The 17,355-nt window shown below is 41.7% G+C and overlaps 1 protein-coding gene across 3 annotated transcripts in view; it reads left to right on the top strand.

Moving 5' to 3' along the window:
- VWA5A (von Willebrand factor A domain containing 5A) overlaps positions 1–16,424 on the top strand; it is a 36,558-nt gene extending 20,134 nt beyond the window's left edge. For 2 of the 3 annotated variants that reach the window (XM_086678800.1, XM_086678801.1), the window contains exons 16-20: positions 1,669–1,809; positions 10,211–10,366; positions 11,662–11,792; positions 15,274–15,400; positions 15,949–16,424. In XM_086678800.1, the coding sequence (XP_086534926.1) occupies positions 1,669–1,809; positions 10,211–10,366; positions 11,662–11,792; positions 15,274–15,400; positions 15,949–16,028 (635 nt within the window). In that variant the 3' untranslated portion in view covers positions 16,029–16,424. The remainder of the gene's footprint in view (positions 1–1,668; positions 1,810–10,210; positions 10,367–11,661; positions 11,793–15,273; positions 15,401–15,948) is intronic. The other variant, XM_086678802.1, reaches the window with a different exon arrangement.
- The last annotated feature ends 931 nt before the right edge of the window (positions 16,425–17,355 follow it).

Raw genomic sequence — 17,355 nt, 5'->3', positions numbered from 1 at the left:
TGTATAGACACTTTTGATAAACATGAAGCTGGAAAGGGAATGGAATAGAGAGTGGTGTCTACAGAAGTTGTAGAGTTGAGGTGGAATTTTGTGTGTTATTATCTCTTTAAAGTTTCAGAATGGGGGAGATTTGAGGATGCTGTAATGCCCAAGTCAGAGTGTCAGCAGGGAGGGCTGACACTTTTGGGGCGGGGGGAATGGGGTAGCTAACTGAGACGGGTGTCTGAGGAAGTGGGAGACGATGACTTCTAGAGCAGCAGTGAAATCCAGGAAGGACAAGTATTAGGACACTCGCCCACTGTTGCCAGGAAGGAGAGGAAAGGTGGTGGAATTTGATTCCAGTTCACAAACTGAGAGGCAAGTGCTTAGAGTTTCTGTCTGATAGGTTTTCTATAGTTTTAGTGAAAGAGACAGCAAGACTAGCTACTGAGTCTGAGACAAAAAGAGGTAGAAGAGAGAGTTTGAGGAAAGGGTTTCAAGTAGCTCTGTGGACAATTAGTGCAATTCCCAGGGAAAAATAAAGCCTTTGCCCAGGAGTGTTGAGGGTCCAGTTTAGTTTTGATTCTTTGCCTTTTTTAGTGGCACCAAACTAGCAGAGAGGAGCACAGTCCATGTGATTCATTTCGGCAGGACTCAGCAGCTTTGGTGTAAGAACAAAGGCAGCAGAGTGTTGATGTACTTTCAAGGTTGGGGTATTACCGGATGGGTGTCATGAAAAGGAAATCAGGGACATGGAGTTGAAGAGAGTGGTTAGGTGTTGGACCTGGAACTGAAGCTAAATAGGAGAGAGACTGAAGATAAAAGGAAGGGGACTATAGGGAAAAAGCAGAGGCGACACAGATATAGAGGTCCAGATGAAGTCAAAGACCAGGCAAAATAGAGATCTCTGAGTTAGAAGGCTCCAAAGATTGGATACTGTATTTAAAAAGTGGGATTTTTTTTTTTTCAATTTGCTTTTTTTTTTTGTACAGGTGGAACAATTCTGCTGGATAACAAGATTCTGGCTTGGGAGGGAGTGGCTGAGGTTGAAGCCATTTGATTTGAGAAAGTTAAGACGCTTTGAATGAGGCTGCTGGATAGGTTATCTACAAGGGTACTGAAATCTCAAGATGATGGCAGGCTGTGCAATGAAGTGGGAGTCTAGAAACTAGCATTCAGATGCTTTTGTGAATAATGGGAAGTGACAGAGAAGGTTGGAGGTTGACAGCAGGAAGAGTATGAGGAAGGTAATCCAGGTGAGGGTGGAGGAGTAATGAGCTGGAAGCCACCTTTGTGACTAACGAGGTTGCCAGTCCCACCTCCCCAACCTGGGTACTTAGACTATGGTACCTCAGGAGAGTGCCATGTGAGAGGGACAGAGAGAGAACAGTTCTGGGAAGAAGAAGATTAGTTTTAAGTTAAGATAAGTAGTTGGAAGAAGCCTCCTGTAATGAAATGAAAGATGCAGGAAAGATCATTGTCCGGTATCGAGTGTTCAGAGGACACAGCAGGAAGGGCTCAGGAGGTAAGGGTGTGTGCAGGAGGTGGGCTCACAGGAGAAGGAGAAAAGATGGTGGCTGAGGCAGACATGCATAGGAGGACATGTGTCCTACTTTCTCAGTGCCCTTTGCCTATATAGCAGAGAGCAGACGGTGCCTCAGTCTCAATGTCTATACTGGTGGTTTTCAGCTCATTTAAAGGCCTGGTCCTCCTACCCACCTCGTGCATCTCGGCCCACACAGACCAATCAGTACTTGAGCATGTCATGTCAACTGAATGTTCACAAAAGTCTCTGTAAGCCCATGGTTAACGAGGGCCTGTGCTCTCCAGGTGAGCATGTTTCCAGGGACTTCTCCTCACCCATGTTTGTCTATCACATGTATAAGACTAGACACACTCAGCCCTCTGGGTCATAGATCAGAGAAGAAATGCATGTTTCTCAAAGAGACTTCTCCTGAGATGGAAAGAGCTCATTGTCCCACCAATAGGACCAACTTGGAGACTCACCCTACAGGTGAGATGGGACTCATTGCTCTGCTCTGATCTATGGGGACCAAAGAACTAATCTTCAACGCTTCTGCTTCCCTGGCTTTCTCTAGCCGGGAGGTAATCTGTTGGAAAAGTGGCAGGCAGAGGATGAGATTTGTCCAGTCCCTATGCTTGCTAGGGTCAGCCCCCCTTCACTACTCTACAATATAGGACCCTGAAACTACCCAGCAGAGTGTGGGTTAAGGCCTGGCTGAACGCACCCCCTTTGCCATCTCAGCTCATCCAGCTTGCCTGCAGAACTCTCCTGCCCTCCCGCTGCAGAACTCTGCTGCCACCCTGTTTGGGTCTCCGCTGCACTGGTCAGTCTTCTGCAAGTTGGATTTGAGAGTAGATCTTCCTGATGCTGGCCACTCACTTTCTTTCTGTCACCAAAGGGTGTTCCTCAGAACACCAGCTGTGTTCCAAGCAGCTGGGCTTCTCACGTACAGGACAAACTGAGTCAAAGTACATTTTGCCACTAAGACGTGTCTTTTCTACTAAAATAGGCTTAAAGGCAACTTCTTTCTAGTCTCTGATTCTTGTAGCAAGAATTTGTGGTATACAGTTGTTTAATTGTTGAAACATCTTCATTGCCATTTACCCTGTACTTATTCATTCCCTTTAGGCTGCTAGTTAAAGAGAGGACTTTATGGTCTCAGGTGGAGTCAGATCCCCGTCCTCCCAACTACTGTGGGGTTTTAGGCAAATTAAATTCATTTCCCAGAGCCTTAGTTCCTTCAGCTGCACAACTACTGACCTCACAGGGTTGTCATGAGAAAATTCTTTTATTTATTTGTTTATTTATTTATTTACATCCAAGTTAGCAGATAGTGCAACAATGATTTCAAGAGTAGATTCCTTAATGCCCCTTACCCATTTAGCCCATCCCCCCTCCCACAACCCCTCTAAGCAACCCTCAGTTTGTTCTCCATATGTTCTCTGTATGTCTGTTATGTTTTGTCCCCCTTCGTTTTTATATTATTTTTGTTCCCCTTCACGTATGTTCATCTGTTTTGTATCTTAAATCTCTCACATGAGTGGAGTCATATGATATCTGTCTTTATCTGACTAATTTCGCTTTGCATAATACCCTCCAGTTCCATCCAGGTAGTTGCAAATGGCAAGATTTCATTCTTTTTGATTGCCGAGTAATACTCCATTGTATATATACACCACATCTTCTTTATCCATTCATCCATCAATGGACATTTGGGCTCTTTCCATACTTTGGCTATTGTCAATAGTGCTGCTATAAACATTGGGATGCATGTGCCCCTTCAAAATAACACACCTGTGTCCCTTGGATAAATACCTGGTAGTTCAATTTCTGGGTTATAGGGTAGTTCTATTTTTAATTTTTTGAGGAACCTCCATACTGTTTTCCAGAGTGGCTGCATCAGTTTGCATTCCCACCAGCAGCGCAAAAGAGATCCTCTTTCTCCGCATCCTTGCCAACATCGATTGTTGCCTGAGTTGTCAATATTAGCCATTCTGACAAGTGTGAGGTAGTAGGTATCTCATTGTGGTTTTGGTTTGTATTTCCCTGAGGATGAGTGATGTGGAGCATTTTTTCATGTGTCGGTTGGCCATCTGGATGTCTTCTTTGGAGAAGTGTCTATTCATGTCCTTTGCCCATTTCTTCACTGGATTTTGATAAGTTCTTTATAGATTTTGGATACTAACCCTTTATCTGATATGTCGTTTGCAAATATCTAGTCCCATTCCATCGGTTGCCTTTTAGTTTTGCAGATTGTTTCCTTCACTGTGCAGAAACTTTTTATTTTGATGAGGTCCCAATAGTTCCTTTCTGCTTTGGGTTCCCTTGCCTCCAGAGACATGTTGATAAGAAGTTGCTGCAGCTGAGATCAAAGAGGTTTTTGCTTGCTTTCTGCTCTAGGATTTTGATAGATTCCTGTCTTACATTTAGGTCTTTCATCCATTTTGAGTTTATTTTTGTGTACAGTATAAGAAAGTGGTCCAGGTTCATTTTTCTGCATGTCGCTGTCCAGTTTTCCCAGCACCACTTGCTGAAGAGACTGTCTTTTTTTTTTCAATATGTGAAATTTATTGTCAGATTGGTTTCCATACAACACCTAGTGCTCATCCCAAAAGGTGTCCTCCTCAATACCGATTACCCACCCCCCCTTCCTCCCACCCCCCATCAACCCTCAGTTTGTTCTCAGTTTTTAAGAGTCTCTTATGCTTTAGCTCTCTCCCACTCTAACCTCTTTTTTTTTTTTTCCCTTCCCCTCCCCCATGGGTTTCTGTTAAGTTTCTCAGGATCCACATAAGAGTGAAAACGTATGGTATCTGGGCGCCTGGGTGGCTCAGTCGGTTAAGCAGCCGACTTGGCTCAGGTCGTGATCTCACGGTCCGTGAGTTCGAGCCCCGCGTCGGGCTCTGTGCTGACAGCTCAGAGCCTGGAGTCGGTTTCAGATTCTGTGTCTCCCTCTCTCTGCACCCCCCACCCCCCCGTTCATGCTCTATCTCTCTCTGTCTCAAAAATAAATAAACGTTAAAAAAATTAAAAAAAAAAGAAAACATATGGTATCTGTCTTTCTCTGTATAGCTTATTTCACTTAGCATAACACTCTCCACTTCCATCCACGTTGCTACAAAAGGCCAGATTTCATTCTTTCTCATTGCCACGTAGTACTCCATTTTGTATATAAACCACAATTTCTTTATCCATTCATCAGTTGATGGACATTTAGGCTCTTTCCATAATTTGGCTATTGTTGAGAGTGCTGCTATAAACATTGGGGTACAAGTGCCCCTATGCATCAGCACTCCTGTATCCCTTGGGTAAATTCCTAGCCGTGCTATTGCTGGGTCATAGGGTAGGTCTATTTTTAATTAAAAAAAAAAAAATTTTTTTTAACGTTTTATTTATTTTTGAGACAGAGACAGAGCATGAACGGGGGAGGGTCAGAGAGAGGGAGACACAGAATCTGAAACAGGCTCCAGGCTCTGAGCTGTCAGCACAGAGCCCGACTCAGGGCTTGAACTCACGGACCACGAGATCATGACCTGAATCAAAGTCGGCCGCTTAACCAACTGAGCCCCTATTTTTAATTTTTTGAGGAACCTCCACACTGTTTTCCAGAGTGGCTGCACCAATTTGCATTCCCACCAACAGTGCAAGAGGGTTCCCGTTTCTCCACATCCTCTCCAGCATCTATAGTCTCCTGATTTGTTCATTTTGGCCACTCTGACTAGCGTGAGGTGATATCTGAGTGTGGTTTTGATTTGTATTTCCCTGATGAGGAGCGACATTGAGCATCTTTTCATGTGCCTGTTGGCCATCCGGATGTGAAGAGACTGTCTTTATTCCATTGGATATCCTTTCCTGCTTTGTCAAAGATTAGTTGGCCATACATTTGTGGTTCTCTTTCTGGATTCTCTATTCTGTTCCATTGATCTGAGTTTCTGTTTTGGGGCTGGTACCATACTGTCTTTATGGTTACAGCTTTGTAATATAGCTTGAAGTCTCGGATTATGATGCCTCCAGCTTTGGTTTTCTTTTTCAAGATTGCTTTGGCTATTTGGGGTCTTTTCTGGTTCCATTCAAATTTTAGGATTGTTTGTTCTCGCTCTGTGAAGAATGCTGGTGTTATTCTGATAGGTAATGCATTGAATATGTAGATTGCTTTGGATAGTATTGACATTTTAACAATATTTGTTCTTCCTATTCAGGAGCATGGAATATTGTTTCCATTATTTTGTGTCTTCACTTTCTTTCATAAGCTTTCTGTAGTTTTTGGTGTATAGATTTTTCACCTCTTTGGTTAGATTTATTCCGAGGTATTGTATGGTTTTTGATGCAATTGTACATGGGATTGGTTCCTTGATTTTCTGTTGCTTCATTGGTGTATAGAAATGCAACCGATTTCTGTGCATTGATTTTATACCCAGTGACTTTGCTGAATTCATGGATCGGTTCTAGCAGTTTTTTGGTGGAATCTTTTGGGTTTTCCATATAGAGTATCATGTCATCTGCGAAGAGTGAAGGTTTGACTTCCTCTTGGCTGATTTGGATGCCTTTAATCCTTTGTATTGTGTGATTGCTGGGGCTAAGACTTCTAATAGTATGTTGAATAACAGTGGTGAGAGTGGACATCCCTGTCTTGTTCCTGACCTTAGGGGGAAAGCTCTAAGTTTTTCCCCATTGACAATGATATTAGCAGTTGTTCTTTCATATGTGGTTTTAATGATCTCGAGATATGATCCTTCTATCCCTACTTTTTTGAGGGTTTTTATCAAGAAAGGATGCTGTATTTTGTCAAATGCTTTCTCTGCATCTATTGAGAGGATCATGTGGTTTCTGTCCTTTCTTTGATTGATGTGATGTATCACATTGATTGTTTTGTGAATATTGAACCAGCCCTTCATCACAGGTATAAATCCAGCTTGGTCGTGGTGAATAATTCTTTTAATGTATTGTTGGATCCAGTTGGCTAGTATCTTGTTGAGGATTTTTGCATCCATGTTCATCAGGGAAATTAGTCTGTAGTTCTCCTTTTTAGGGAGGTCTTTGGTTTTAGAATCAAGGTAATGATGGCTTCATAGAAAGAGTGGAAGTTTTCCTTCCATTTCTATTTTTTGGAACAGCTTCAAGAGAATAGGTGTTAACTCTTCCTTAAATGTTTGGTAGAATTCCCCTGGAAAGCCATCCGGCCCTGGACTCTTGTTTTTGGGAGATTTTTGATTACTGATTTGATTTCTTTACTGGTTATGGGTCTGTTCAAATTTTCTATTTCTTCCTGTTTCAGTTTTGGTAGTTTATATGTCTCCAGGAATTTGTTCATTTCTTCATATTGCCCATCTTATTGGCTTATAATTGCTCATAATATTCTCTTATTATTTTTGTATTTCTGCTGTGTTGGTTGTAATCTCTCCTCTTTCATTCTTGATTTTATTTATTTGGGTCCTTTCCTTTTTATTTTTGATCAAACTGGCTAGGGGTTTATCAATTTTGTTAGTCCTTTCAAAAAACCAGCTTATGGTTTCATTGATCTGTTCTACTGTTTTCTTTTTTTGTTTGTTTTTTGTTTTTTTGGTTTTGATAGCATTGGTTTCTGCTACAATCTTCATTATTTCCTGTCTTCTGCTGGTTTTGGGTTTTATTTGGTGTTCTTTTTCCAGCTCTTTAAGGTGTAAGGTTAGGTTATGTATCTGAGACCATCTTCCTACTTCAGGAAGGCCTGAAGTATTGCTATATACTTCCCTCCTATGACTGCCTTTGCTGTGTCCCAGAGGTTTGGGGCTGTGGCGTTATCATTTTCATTGGCTTCCATGTACTTTTTAATTTATTCTTTAACTTCTTGGTTAGCCCATTCATTTTTTAGTTGGATGGTCTTTAGTCTCCAAGTATCTGTTATCTTTCCATATTTTTTTTCTTGTGGTTGATTTTGAGTTTCATAGCATTGTGGTCTGAAAATATGCACAGTGTGATCTTGATCTTTGTTGAAATTGTTGAGGGCTGATTTGTGTCCCCATATGTGATCTATTATGGAGAATGTTCCAAGTGCACTGGAGAAGAATGTGTATTCCGCTGCTTTAGGATAAAATGTTCTTAATATATCTGTTAAGTCCATCTGGTCCAGTGTCATTCAAAGCCATTGTTTCCTTGTTGATCTTCTGTTTAGATGATCTGTCCATTGTTGTAAGTGGGGTGTTGAAGTCCCCTACTATGGTATTATTATCAAAGAGTTTCTTTATGTTTGTGTTAATTGATTTATATATTTGGGTGCCTCATGTTTGGAGTATACATGTTTACAATTGTTAGATATTCTTGGTGGATGGACCCCTTACTTATGATATAATGCCCTTCTTCATCTCTTGTTACAGTCTTTATTTTAAAATCTAGATTGTCTGATATAAGTATGGCTCCTCTGGCTTTCTTTTGGTGACCATCAGCATGATAGATGGTTCTCCATCCCCTTACTTTCCATCAGAAGGTGTCTTTAGGTCTAAAATGGGTCTCTTGTAAACAGCATATAGATGGATATTGTTTTCTTATCCATTCTGTTACCCTATGTCTTTTGATTGCAGCATTTAGTCCACTGATATTTAGAGTGAGTACTGAAAGGTATGAATTTATTGCCTTATGTTGTCTGTAAAGTTGGAATTTCTGGTGGTGTTCTCTGGTCCTTTCTAGTCTTTGTCACTTTTGGTCTTTTTTTTTTTTTTTTTTGGTTGTTTATTTATTTGTTTTCATCTTTTCTCCCCTCAGAGAGTCCCCCTTAAAATTTCTTGCAGGGCTGGTTTAGTGGTCACAAACTAATTTTTGTTTGTCTTGGAAACTCTTTATTTCTGCTTCTGTTTTTGAATGGCAGCCTTTCTGGATAAATAATTCTTTGCTGCATATTTTTCTGATTCAGCACATTGAATATATCCTGCCACTCCTTTCTGACCTGCCAAGTTTCTTGTGGATAGGTCTTTTGCGAACCTGCTCTGTCTTCCCTTGTACGTTAAAGACTTTTTTTCCCCCTTGCTGCTTTCATGATTCTTTCCTTGCCTAAGTATTTTGTGAATTTGACAATGATATGTCTTGTTGAGGGTTGGTTTTTGTTGAATCTAACGGGAGTCCTCTGTGCTTCCTGGATTTTGATGTCTGTGTCCTTCCCAAGGTTAGGAAAGTTTTCTGCTGTGATTTGCTCACATAAACCTTCTACCCCTTTTTCTCTCTCTTTATCTTCTGGGACTCCTATGATTCTGATGTTACTCCTTTTTAATGAGTCACTGAGTTCTCTAATTCTTAAATCGTGCTCTTTTGCCTTAGTCTCCGTCTTTCTGCTTCATTGTTCTCCATAAGTTTGTCCTCTATATCGCCGATTCACTGTTCTGCTTTATCTACTCTTCCATTCTTGCTGCCGTGGCAACCATTCGAGATTGCAGCTCAGTTATAGCATTTTTTATTTCATCCTGACTAGCTTTTACTTCTTTTATCTCCACAGAAAGGGATTCTAATCTATTTTCAACCCCAGCTAATATTATTATTGTGATTCTAAATTCTTGTCCAGACATCTTGCTTGTATCTGTGTTGATTAAACCCATGGCTGTCATTTCTTCCTGTTGTTCCTTTTGAGGTGAATTACTTCGTTTTGTCATTTTGAAGGAAGAAAAGGAATTAATAAACTAAAAAAAAAGTACAATTAAAAACAACACAAAGAAATCAAATAAAGGATGCTAGAAATTAGGTGTGTTTTGGTCTGGTTGTTGAAAGGAGCTTGATAAATTAGAGAAAAAAGGGAAATATAAGAAAAAAAAAGAAAAAAGGAAAATGTTTGAAAATTTGAGAAAATGAATACAATAAAATAGAATAAAACGAGATGATGGAAGTAATTTTAAGAATTTACAAAAAAGTTAAAAATTTAGAAAAAAATTAAAGATATATTTTTAATAGTGGAAAATAAAAATAATTTTTTTCTCTTTCTGTATTCAAGAAAAGAAAAGAAAAAGAAAAAAAATTGAATAGATTGACCAGCAAACAGACTGAAATACGATTGAAATTACATCAGTCTCCCCTAGAAGTCAAACTGTGAATCACTTTATAGTCTATAGACTAAGCACATGGAGAGACTCTTGGTGTTCCTCAAGAGCTCTGTTGGCCCAGTTGGGCGGGGCTTAGTATAACAGCTCCATTCTCCAGTAGATGGCACTGCTTACCTCACAGGGGTGGATTGTTGCGGCACATAGAGGCGTTTATGCCCATGTGCGGGAGGGATGAAAATGGCGTTGCCCAGCTACCTAGTCTCTAGTATTAGAGCTCTGTGCTCTCCCCGACTAGCAATCAAGCACCCCTCCTTTGTCTCCGGCTTCTGTTCACTTCTCGCTTTTACACTGTCTGTGACGAAGCTGTCAGGCTGCCAGGTGGCACCTCCCTCCTGAGTTTTATTTCAGATGTGTTTCCCAGCCCCTCACTTCTGAGGGACTGTGGCTTTGACCCATTCTGGCCTTCTGGAGGAGGGTCTGGCTGAGCAATGGCCTGGTGCCAGCCCTCCTCAAGGAATGTTCATGAGACTCTGCCACTGCTGATGCTCAGAGACTGTGACTAGGCACCAGTCCACCCATGAAAAATTTCATGCAGTTGTGTAGCAGCAGCATTTCAGGGATTATGGCAAATCACAACACACATCTGGCACCAGGCTTCCCTCTTAACATCCTTGTTCCAACACCAGTGAATGTGGTTGTTCTCCAGGGTCTGCTAGGATCTTTGGCTGTAGGCATGGTTCACAGCCTCCACCAAATATCTTCCAAGCAATGGAACTGCCTGTCCAAGACACAATGCCCCAGGAATTGAAGGACCTTGATGCTGGCTCCTGGGGATTTGACCTTCCCACCAGAGCACCGCCAGGTATCGAGCTGTAGAGTTTCAGACTCTATGCTTCCCTATTTATAGTGTCTTAATGGAATTTAAACACTCTCCTTTCTCCTTCCTCCTTTCTCCCTTTTTTGTTCAGTCCCTTGCGTACTCTTCCTTTTCTCTCCAGCCACTTTTGACGGGGGGTGCTTTCCCATACTCTCCCCACCCCCCATCTCTGTCTTCTCTCTGCAAGCAAAAACAGCTCTCTGCCCTCCACAGCTTCTCTCTCCACCAGTTCACCTCTCTGCACTGCGTACCTGCCAAGTTCTGTGGTTCAGGTTGTGCAGATTATTGTATTAGTCCTCAAGTCAGTTTTCTAGGTGTGCAAGATGGTTTAGTGTTGATCTGGCTCCATTTCAGGGATGAGAGATGCAAAAGAACTTCCATGCTGTTCTGCCATCTTGGCCACTTTGAGAAAATTCTTCATGGTAGCCACAGAGTAGCTTTACTTTGTGTTGGTTTCCTAGGCCTTCCTCACTTAGAACATTCCAGCTCTGACCATCCTCTTAGCAAAGATGAAAGAAAAGTTACCTAGCAGTGGTGAGCTTCTGGTTTTTGTGAGCTATTTAGCAACTACTTTTTGTATGGAACCAAGGAAGGGCCTTCCATACTTTTTGTACATTTTGAGTGTTAGCAAAGCTGAGGTTCAAACTAAGACTGTTGAAATTTAGAGCTATAGATTTTTTCCCCCATTAGAGTAGAATTGTTTTCTAGTTATAGTTTTTTTCACCTGCTAATTTCCAAGTTGCTCTAAGTACACCATCACATATGATAGATAACCAGATGTGAGATACTTTCTGTGTGGTCTTTAAGCAACTGTTGTAGCACCCAGATAAGACACTAGACTACACTTTGAGGTACGTTGCTAGGTGCTTCCTTTATATCTGCTTTCTTTTGAAAATGTTTATAATTAAAATTCAAGCTACATTGGTGTAGAATTTTTTTTAATATACATCAAGTTTTAAGGCCCATTTAAATAGGACTGGATAAAACTTTAAGCAGCATTATCATGTGGGTTCTTTAGTTCCTCGTATCTTTTCCTTGTTGCTAAATTTTTAAGTGTAGCTCCCCTAGATTTAGTATATCATTCAGGTGGCCTACACTGTCACAGAGAAAATACCTGCCTCCCAGGGGAAGGGCTATGACAGGTATCTTGGTAGGATCTGCTTAGCTCTGTGCTGTCACTATAGCCTGTCTTTCTCAGGTATGCTAAGACCTGTCTTTCTCAGGTATACTAAGGGATCATAGCTCTATAATTTCTCACGCTCTTTTTTTGTTCCCCAAAGTCTTTGGAGAGACTTATCTGGTGCAGCTGATATCCCTCCAAAATGCAGATGGTTCCTGGGATCTAGATGAAGATCTGGCCAGGATCCTAGGTATAAGTTTGAAAGACCTATGGTCTGCACTCCCTGTCAAGGTAAGATTCAGAGAAGAAAAAGGAGTATGTATGTTTTTGAGGGGTTGGGGTCGGTCATGAGATTGGGGTGATTCATGACTCATCTGAGAAAGGAGACTATAGGAGGCCATAGACTAAATTGATTTCTAATAAATAGATGTTGAAGATTTTTCTTGGTATGTTAGAGAAGAACGAACAAGGAACTAAAAGCCTAATTGGTGGGAGTTGATGGATGACAAAGGGAAAGCAAACATCTTCTTTCACTTCATATTCCCCGTCAGTCATCTTAGTTAGAATAACTAACATTTTTTGAGCAATTACTCTCTGCCAGGCACCATGCTAAGCACTTAACATCCACTGACTTATTCATCATAATAATTAAAGTAAATCCTATTCACATTATTGCTATTTTATATAGAACCATAATACTGTGTCTGAGTTTTCCCAGCCAGTCAGTGGCAGAGCTGGATTCAGTTCTAGAACTGTCTTCAGAATCTACATTGCTACTAATTTGTGCATGTGGCCCACAAATCAGCAAAATTTCACTGAAGTCAGGACAGGTATTAATAGGGAATCACCTAGTTATTTCAAATGTGTCTAAGTCTGCCAATGAGGACAAATTTCATTCCAGAATTTCAAGGCAACTTACCAAATCTTCTGAGAAATTGTTAAATATGGACAAAGACCAAAAGCCTGAAGGACAGGTGTTGTTCTGAATTTTCAAAATGTGAAAGGTGGTTAAATAAACCTCAGGGACACCTGGGTGGCTCAGTTGGTTGAGCACTGGGCTCTTGACTTTGGCTCAGGTCATGATCTCATGGTTCGTGAGTTCAAGCCCCACACGGGTCTCTGCACTAACAGCGTAGAGCCTGCTTGGGATTCTCTCTCCCCTCTCTTTCTGTCCATACCCCACTCGTGCTCTCTCTCTCTCAAAATAAGCTTAAAAGAAATTTTTTAAATGATTAAAAAAAAACCCTCAAAAATCCTATACCTGCGTCAACTAATACAGTATCCACTTGTCCAATGGCTATTGAGCAATTGAAATATGGCTAATGCAAATGAGGAACCAAATTCTTAATTGAATTAAAATGGGATGTAATTGTGAAACACATGCTGATTTTAAGACTTACTGTAACAAATGCAAATATTCATTAATAATTATTTATATATTGATGTTAAAATGATATTTTTAATGTGTTAGGTTAAATAAAACATATTAGTAAAATAATTGTACCTGTTTATTTTTATATTTTTACATATGGCTACTAGGACATTTAGGATTATATGTGTGTGTGACATTATATTTCTACTAAAAAAACTGTTCTAGAACAAATAATTAAAAGGATAATTTATAAACCCCTGGAAAAAGATATAAGAATCATGATGTTCTAACTCGGTTTTATTGGGAAACCAATGACATGTCAGACTAACATTTCCTTCTTTGACATGGTAACTGGGCCAACCAATCCAGGGAGTCAGGAACCCTGGAGTATCTGAATTTCATTAAGGAATTTGAATTTTTTAAACGATGAGTATATGGACTGAGAACAAACTCACTGAAAATTCATTGCACTGAATAATGAATTTTTTCAAACTTACACAGGTTTTTGGAGCCACCAGGCTCTGCATTCTCTGGAGGTTTATATTTTCAGTGAAAATTTAGATCCAGTGCTAAATTTGTAAATTTGCCAAAACTGGGAGATAGAAACAGTAACAAAATTGAGATCCCAAAAGACCTTGAACAATGAATGACTTGTAACTTTTCCTGGGGGGGAAGAAAAAACTTACTAGGAATCAAAATACTCTTTTTGCTTCTAAATCTTCAATTTTGTAAGCAGAGACTAGAAGCAAAATGACTTAAGACCTGTTACAACATGCAGACTTGGGGTGACTGCAAACTTCATGTGAACCAACGCATGTGATATGTGATCAGTGGAAGGCACAGGGTTTTCAGAAGAGCTGTGTGTGTTATGTATTTGGGGCTGTGGTCATAGAATTTCATAAGTTCACTGACCTCCATATGTGACCACTTAAGGAAGTGTATTTTAGTTTTTATTTTTATTTTTTAAGTTGATTTATTTTGAGAGAGGGAGAGAGAGAGAGAGAGCAGCGAAGGGGCAGAGAGAGAGGGAGACAGAGAGAATCCCAAGTAGGCTTTACACTGTCAGTGCACAAAGCCGGATGCAGGCCTCGAACCTATGAACCGTGACTTAGGCACCCAAGTGCCCCTAAGGAGGTATATTTTAAACATCACTGTGATGTTTGTTTCTAGACTAGATCAAGCATGGGGATTCTTACTGCTTTGACATTAGTAGTTCTTTTAAAGAAGAATGAAAGGAATTGAGAATTTTGATTGACAGGACTCCTCACAGAGGACCTGATTAGCTGTTTCCAAATTTTAAAGGTCATGATCTAAAAGAACAGTTTTTCTTGATCTGTTGTGTCTATAAACTGAAGGTGGGACCCTGGGTGAAAACTCATTTTCTTTCTTTTTTAAAAAAAGATTTTTTTAATGTTTATTTATTTTTGAGAGAGACACAGAGTGTGAGCAGGGGAGGGGAAGAGAGAGTGAGGGAGGAAGAATCCGAAGCAGGCTCTAGGATCTGAGCTGTCAGCACAGAGCCCGACGTGGGGCTTGACCTCACTGTTGGTGAGGTCATGATCTGAGCCAAAGTCGGACCCTTAACCGACTGAGCCACCCAGGCATCCCTAAAACTCATTTTCTGTTCTCTGCCTGAGACTCTCTCTTGAGTGAACAGTGTGACTCCAGTCCCAGCTGTGTCATTTGCTAGAAGGCCAACTTTGGGCAAATCATTTCACTTTCTTATGAATCAGTTTTCTGTCTCAAAAATGTCCTTATTGGTGGGGTGCTTGGGTGGCTCAATGGTTAAGTGGCTAACTCTTGGTGTTGGCTCAGGTCATAATCTCATGGTTTTGTGAGTTCAAGCCCCACATGGGGCTTTGCACTGGCAGCCCAGAGACTGCTTGGGATTCCCTCTCTCTCTTTTTGTCTCTCTCTCTAGCTCTCTGCCCCTCCCCCACTCATGCTATCTCTGTCTCTCAAAATAAATAAATAAACTTAAAATTGTTTTTTTTAATTGAAAAATGTCATTATGGGTAATTCCTCTTTTTTTTCTTTTGGTTTGGCAAATATTCAAATAAAACATTCAATACTTTATAAAAATATAAAGAAATTATGCACGTATTCTCTTATCATAGCTTGGGAATGCTTGTTGGGGATTTTGTAGGAGTTTTCAGCACCGCCCTGGTGGTTCTGCTGGATTGAAAACTTAAGACTTTTCTACTCTAAGACTCACAATTTTTGCCCTGAGGCTCAGGGCCTGGCTTTACGCCTTGCAAGTAGCAGATGAGGTTCCGAGAGAGCAGGTCGTCACATTTAACAGCAGTTTGGAGCAAAGTGAGTGAGGAGGTGTTTGTGACCCCTCGAGGGGCCTCCTGCTCCAACTTGGAGGTTTCAGGGAAGTCTCTGTGTGTTGTACAGGATGCAGATTCCTCAAGCTGGGCCACAGTCCTGGCGGTGGTTTGGCTACATGCCAAGGCTAAGCACCAGAAGTGTGAGTGGGAACTTCTGGAAAAGAAGGCCAGAACCTGGATTAACAGTAATGCAGGTAGGAGTTCAGTCCTAAGACCCCATCTCCTTCCCTCCGTCGGAAGCTGGCCATCTTGCCAGGTGCTGAGCCTCCAAGCCTGCTAGAAGATGACTGAGAGGGAGGCCCCGTGGTCCTCTCCCGGTTCAGACCTTTTCTGGACTCCCCCATAGTTCTTTCCTTGGGGGAGGGGGCTGAGAGTGCAGTCTTAAATGGGGGAAGGAGAGGTAAGTAAAGAGGGAAAGGGACAAGGATGGGGACTGTGAATTCTGAGAAGGAGATGACGTGGTGTTTAGTCTCCTCACCATCTCGGTACTGTACCGAGTGTAAGGCTGGGCTGGAGCTCTCACCCCTCGGGGGTTTATTAGCTCACTGCTGCTCAGTATTTCCGATGTCTGAGAAGATGAAAGGGAATCTGGGCAGTAGGAAGAGAAAAGTCAGGGGTGTTAAAGAAAGACAGGAGCCGGACTCCGGGGAGACGAGCAGGCCAGTTTAGGGGAGACTCGGGGAAGAGCGTTCACTTGTCATTGTGATTCCTCAGCCTAATTCTTGTTTTCTCCTCCTAACAGGCTCCATCAAGAAAAAGCTTGTGAAAGCTGCTATTGCTTTTACCAAGTCCTCCGTGGACCCTGCTGTCTTTGGGATCTGAGGAGACTGTCCAGAGAAAGAAGTGCCTCTCCCCTGCTGCCGCCCTTTCCTTTACGCTCTCCTGCTGTGGTGTATTTTTCCTTTTACACCTGGCCTGTCAGTTTCTTGACATACAAGTGAAGGATGCCCATCCCACCTTGCCTCTCTGTTCCCGGTTCCCTTTGGGTAGGGCGATCCGCTGCCCCCCCCCCCCAACATGTACCCTCAGCCAAGTGCCAATGGTCCCAGAACCTGTTCCCTTTCTTGGAGGAATTTAAAGCATTTAGATATTTAGATATTTACATTCCTTCCGGGTTTTCCAGAATGACCACATGAAAAACAGGTGACACAGACTCCAGACTAACAGGTACAGCACTGATGTAGGAGATCCCTAAATAAGAGAATTCAGTGCATTATATTCGCCTGTTCCCTTTGGTCTTTTTTTTTTTTTTTTTTTTTTTTTAAGAGAGAGAGACATGGTGCAACTGAGCAAGGGGCAGAGAGAGAGAATCCCACAAGGGGCAAAGGGCAGGGGAGAGAGAGAAGTGGGGCTCACCTGAACTGGGGCTCAAGCTCACCCAGCGTGGGACTCCCAGTGTAGGAACTGTGAGATCATGATCTGAGTCGAAGTCAGATGCTTAACGACTGAGCCACCCAGGCACCCCTATTCCCTTCGATCTTATATACTCATCATGATCAGACTGCTGAGCTATCCAATTTTCTATTCTAAGATAGGACAAAGAGTTGGAAGGGAGGTTGAAAGCCAGCATCGGGATCAGTATAACCTCAAGATCACAAAGAGAGAGACTCCACGGGTCCTCTGTGAGAGGCGGCACTGCTGGTGGCCTTCCTGGTTGATTCCACTTGGATTTTGCTAACCAGTATCACATGCCTTCCCTCCCACTGCCTAAGAGACGGGATTGAATCATACCTTTTGGGGACAGATGTTTCTCCTTAATTGTTAAACTTTTTTTTTTTAAGTTTCTTTATTTTGAAAGAGAGAGGGTGAGAGGGTGAGCTAGGGAAGGCCAGAGAGAGAGGGAGAGAGAGATCCACGCAGGCTCTATGCTGTCACTGTGGGGCCTGACACAGGACTTGATCTCATGAGCCATGAGATCCTGAGCCAAAATGAAGAGTCGGATGCTTCACTGACTGAGCCACCCAGGCACCCCTTGATTGTTAAACATCTTAGTAAGAAGCTAATAATGGAATCTTTCGTCTTGGCCTGAACCCACGAGGCCTCAAAGTCAGGCTCTATAATCTATAATAAAGGAAAAAGTGGGTTTAAAGGTAGCTTTGCCTGAGACCTGAGACTGGATCATTCAGCCCATGAGGAAGAAAGGGGCTCC

This window comes from Puma concolor, chromosome D1, assembly GCF_028749965.1.
Source record: "Puma concolor isolate L17-30 chromosome D1, mPumCon1.1.hap2, whole genome shotgun sequence".
Lineage (NCBI taxonomy): Eukaryota > Metazoa > Chordata > Mammalia > Carnivora > Felidae > Puma > Puma concolor.
The sequence above is the reverse complement of the archived record's forward strand: the minus strand, read 5'-3'. Positions and strand labels throughout refer to the sequence as shown.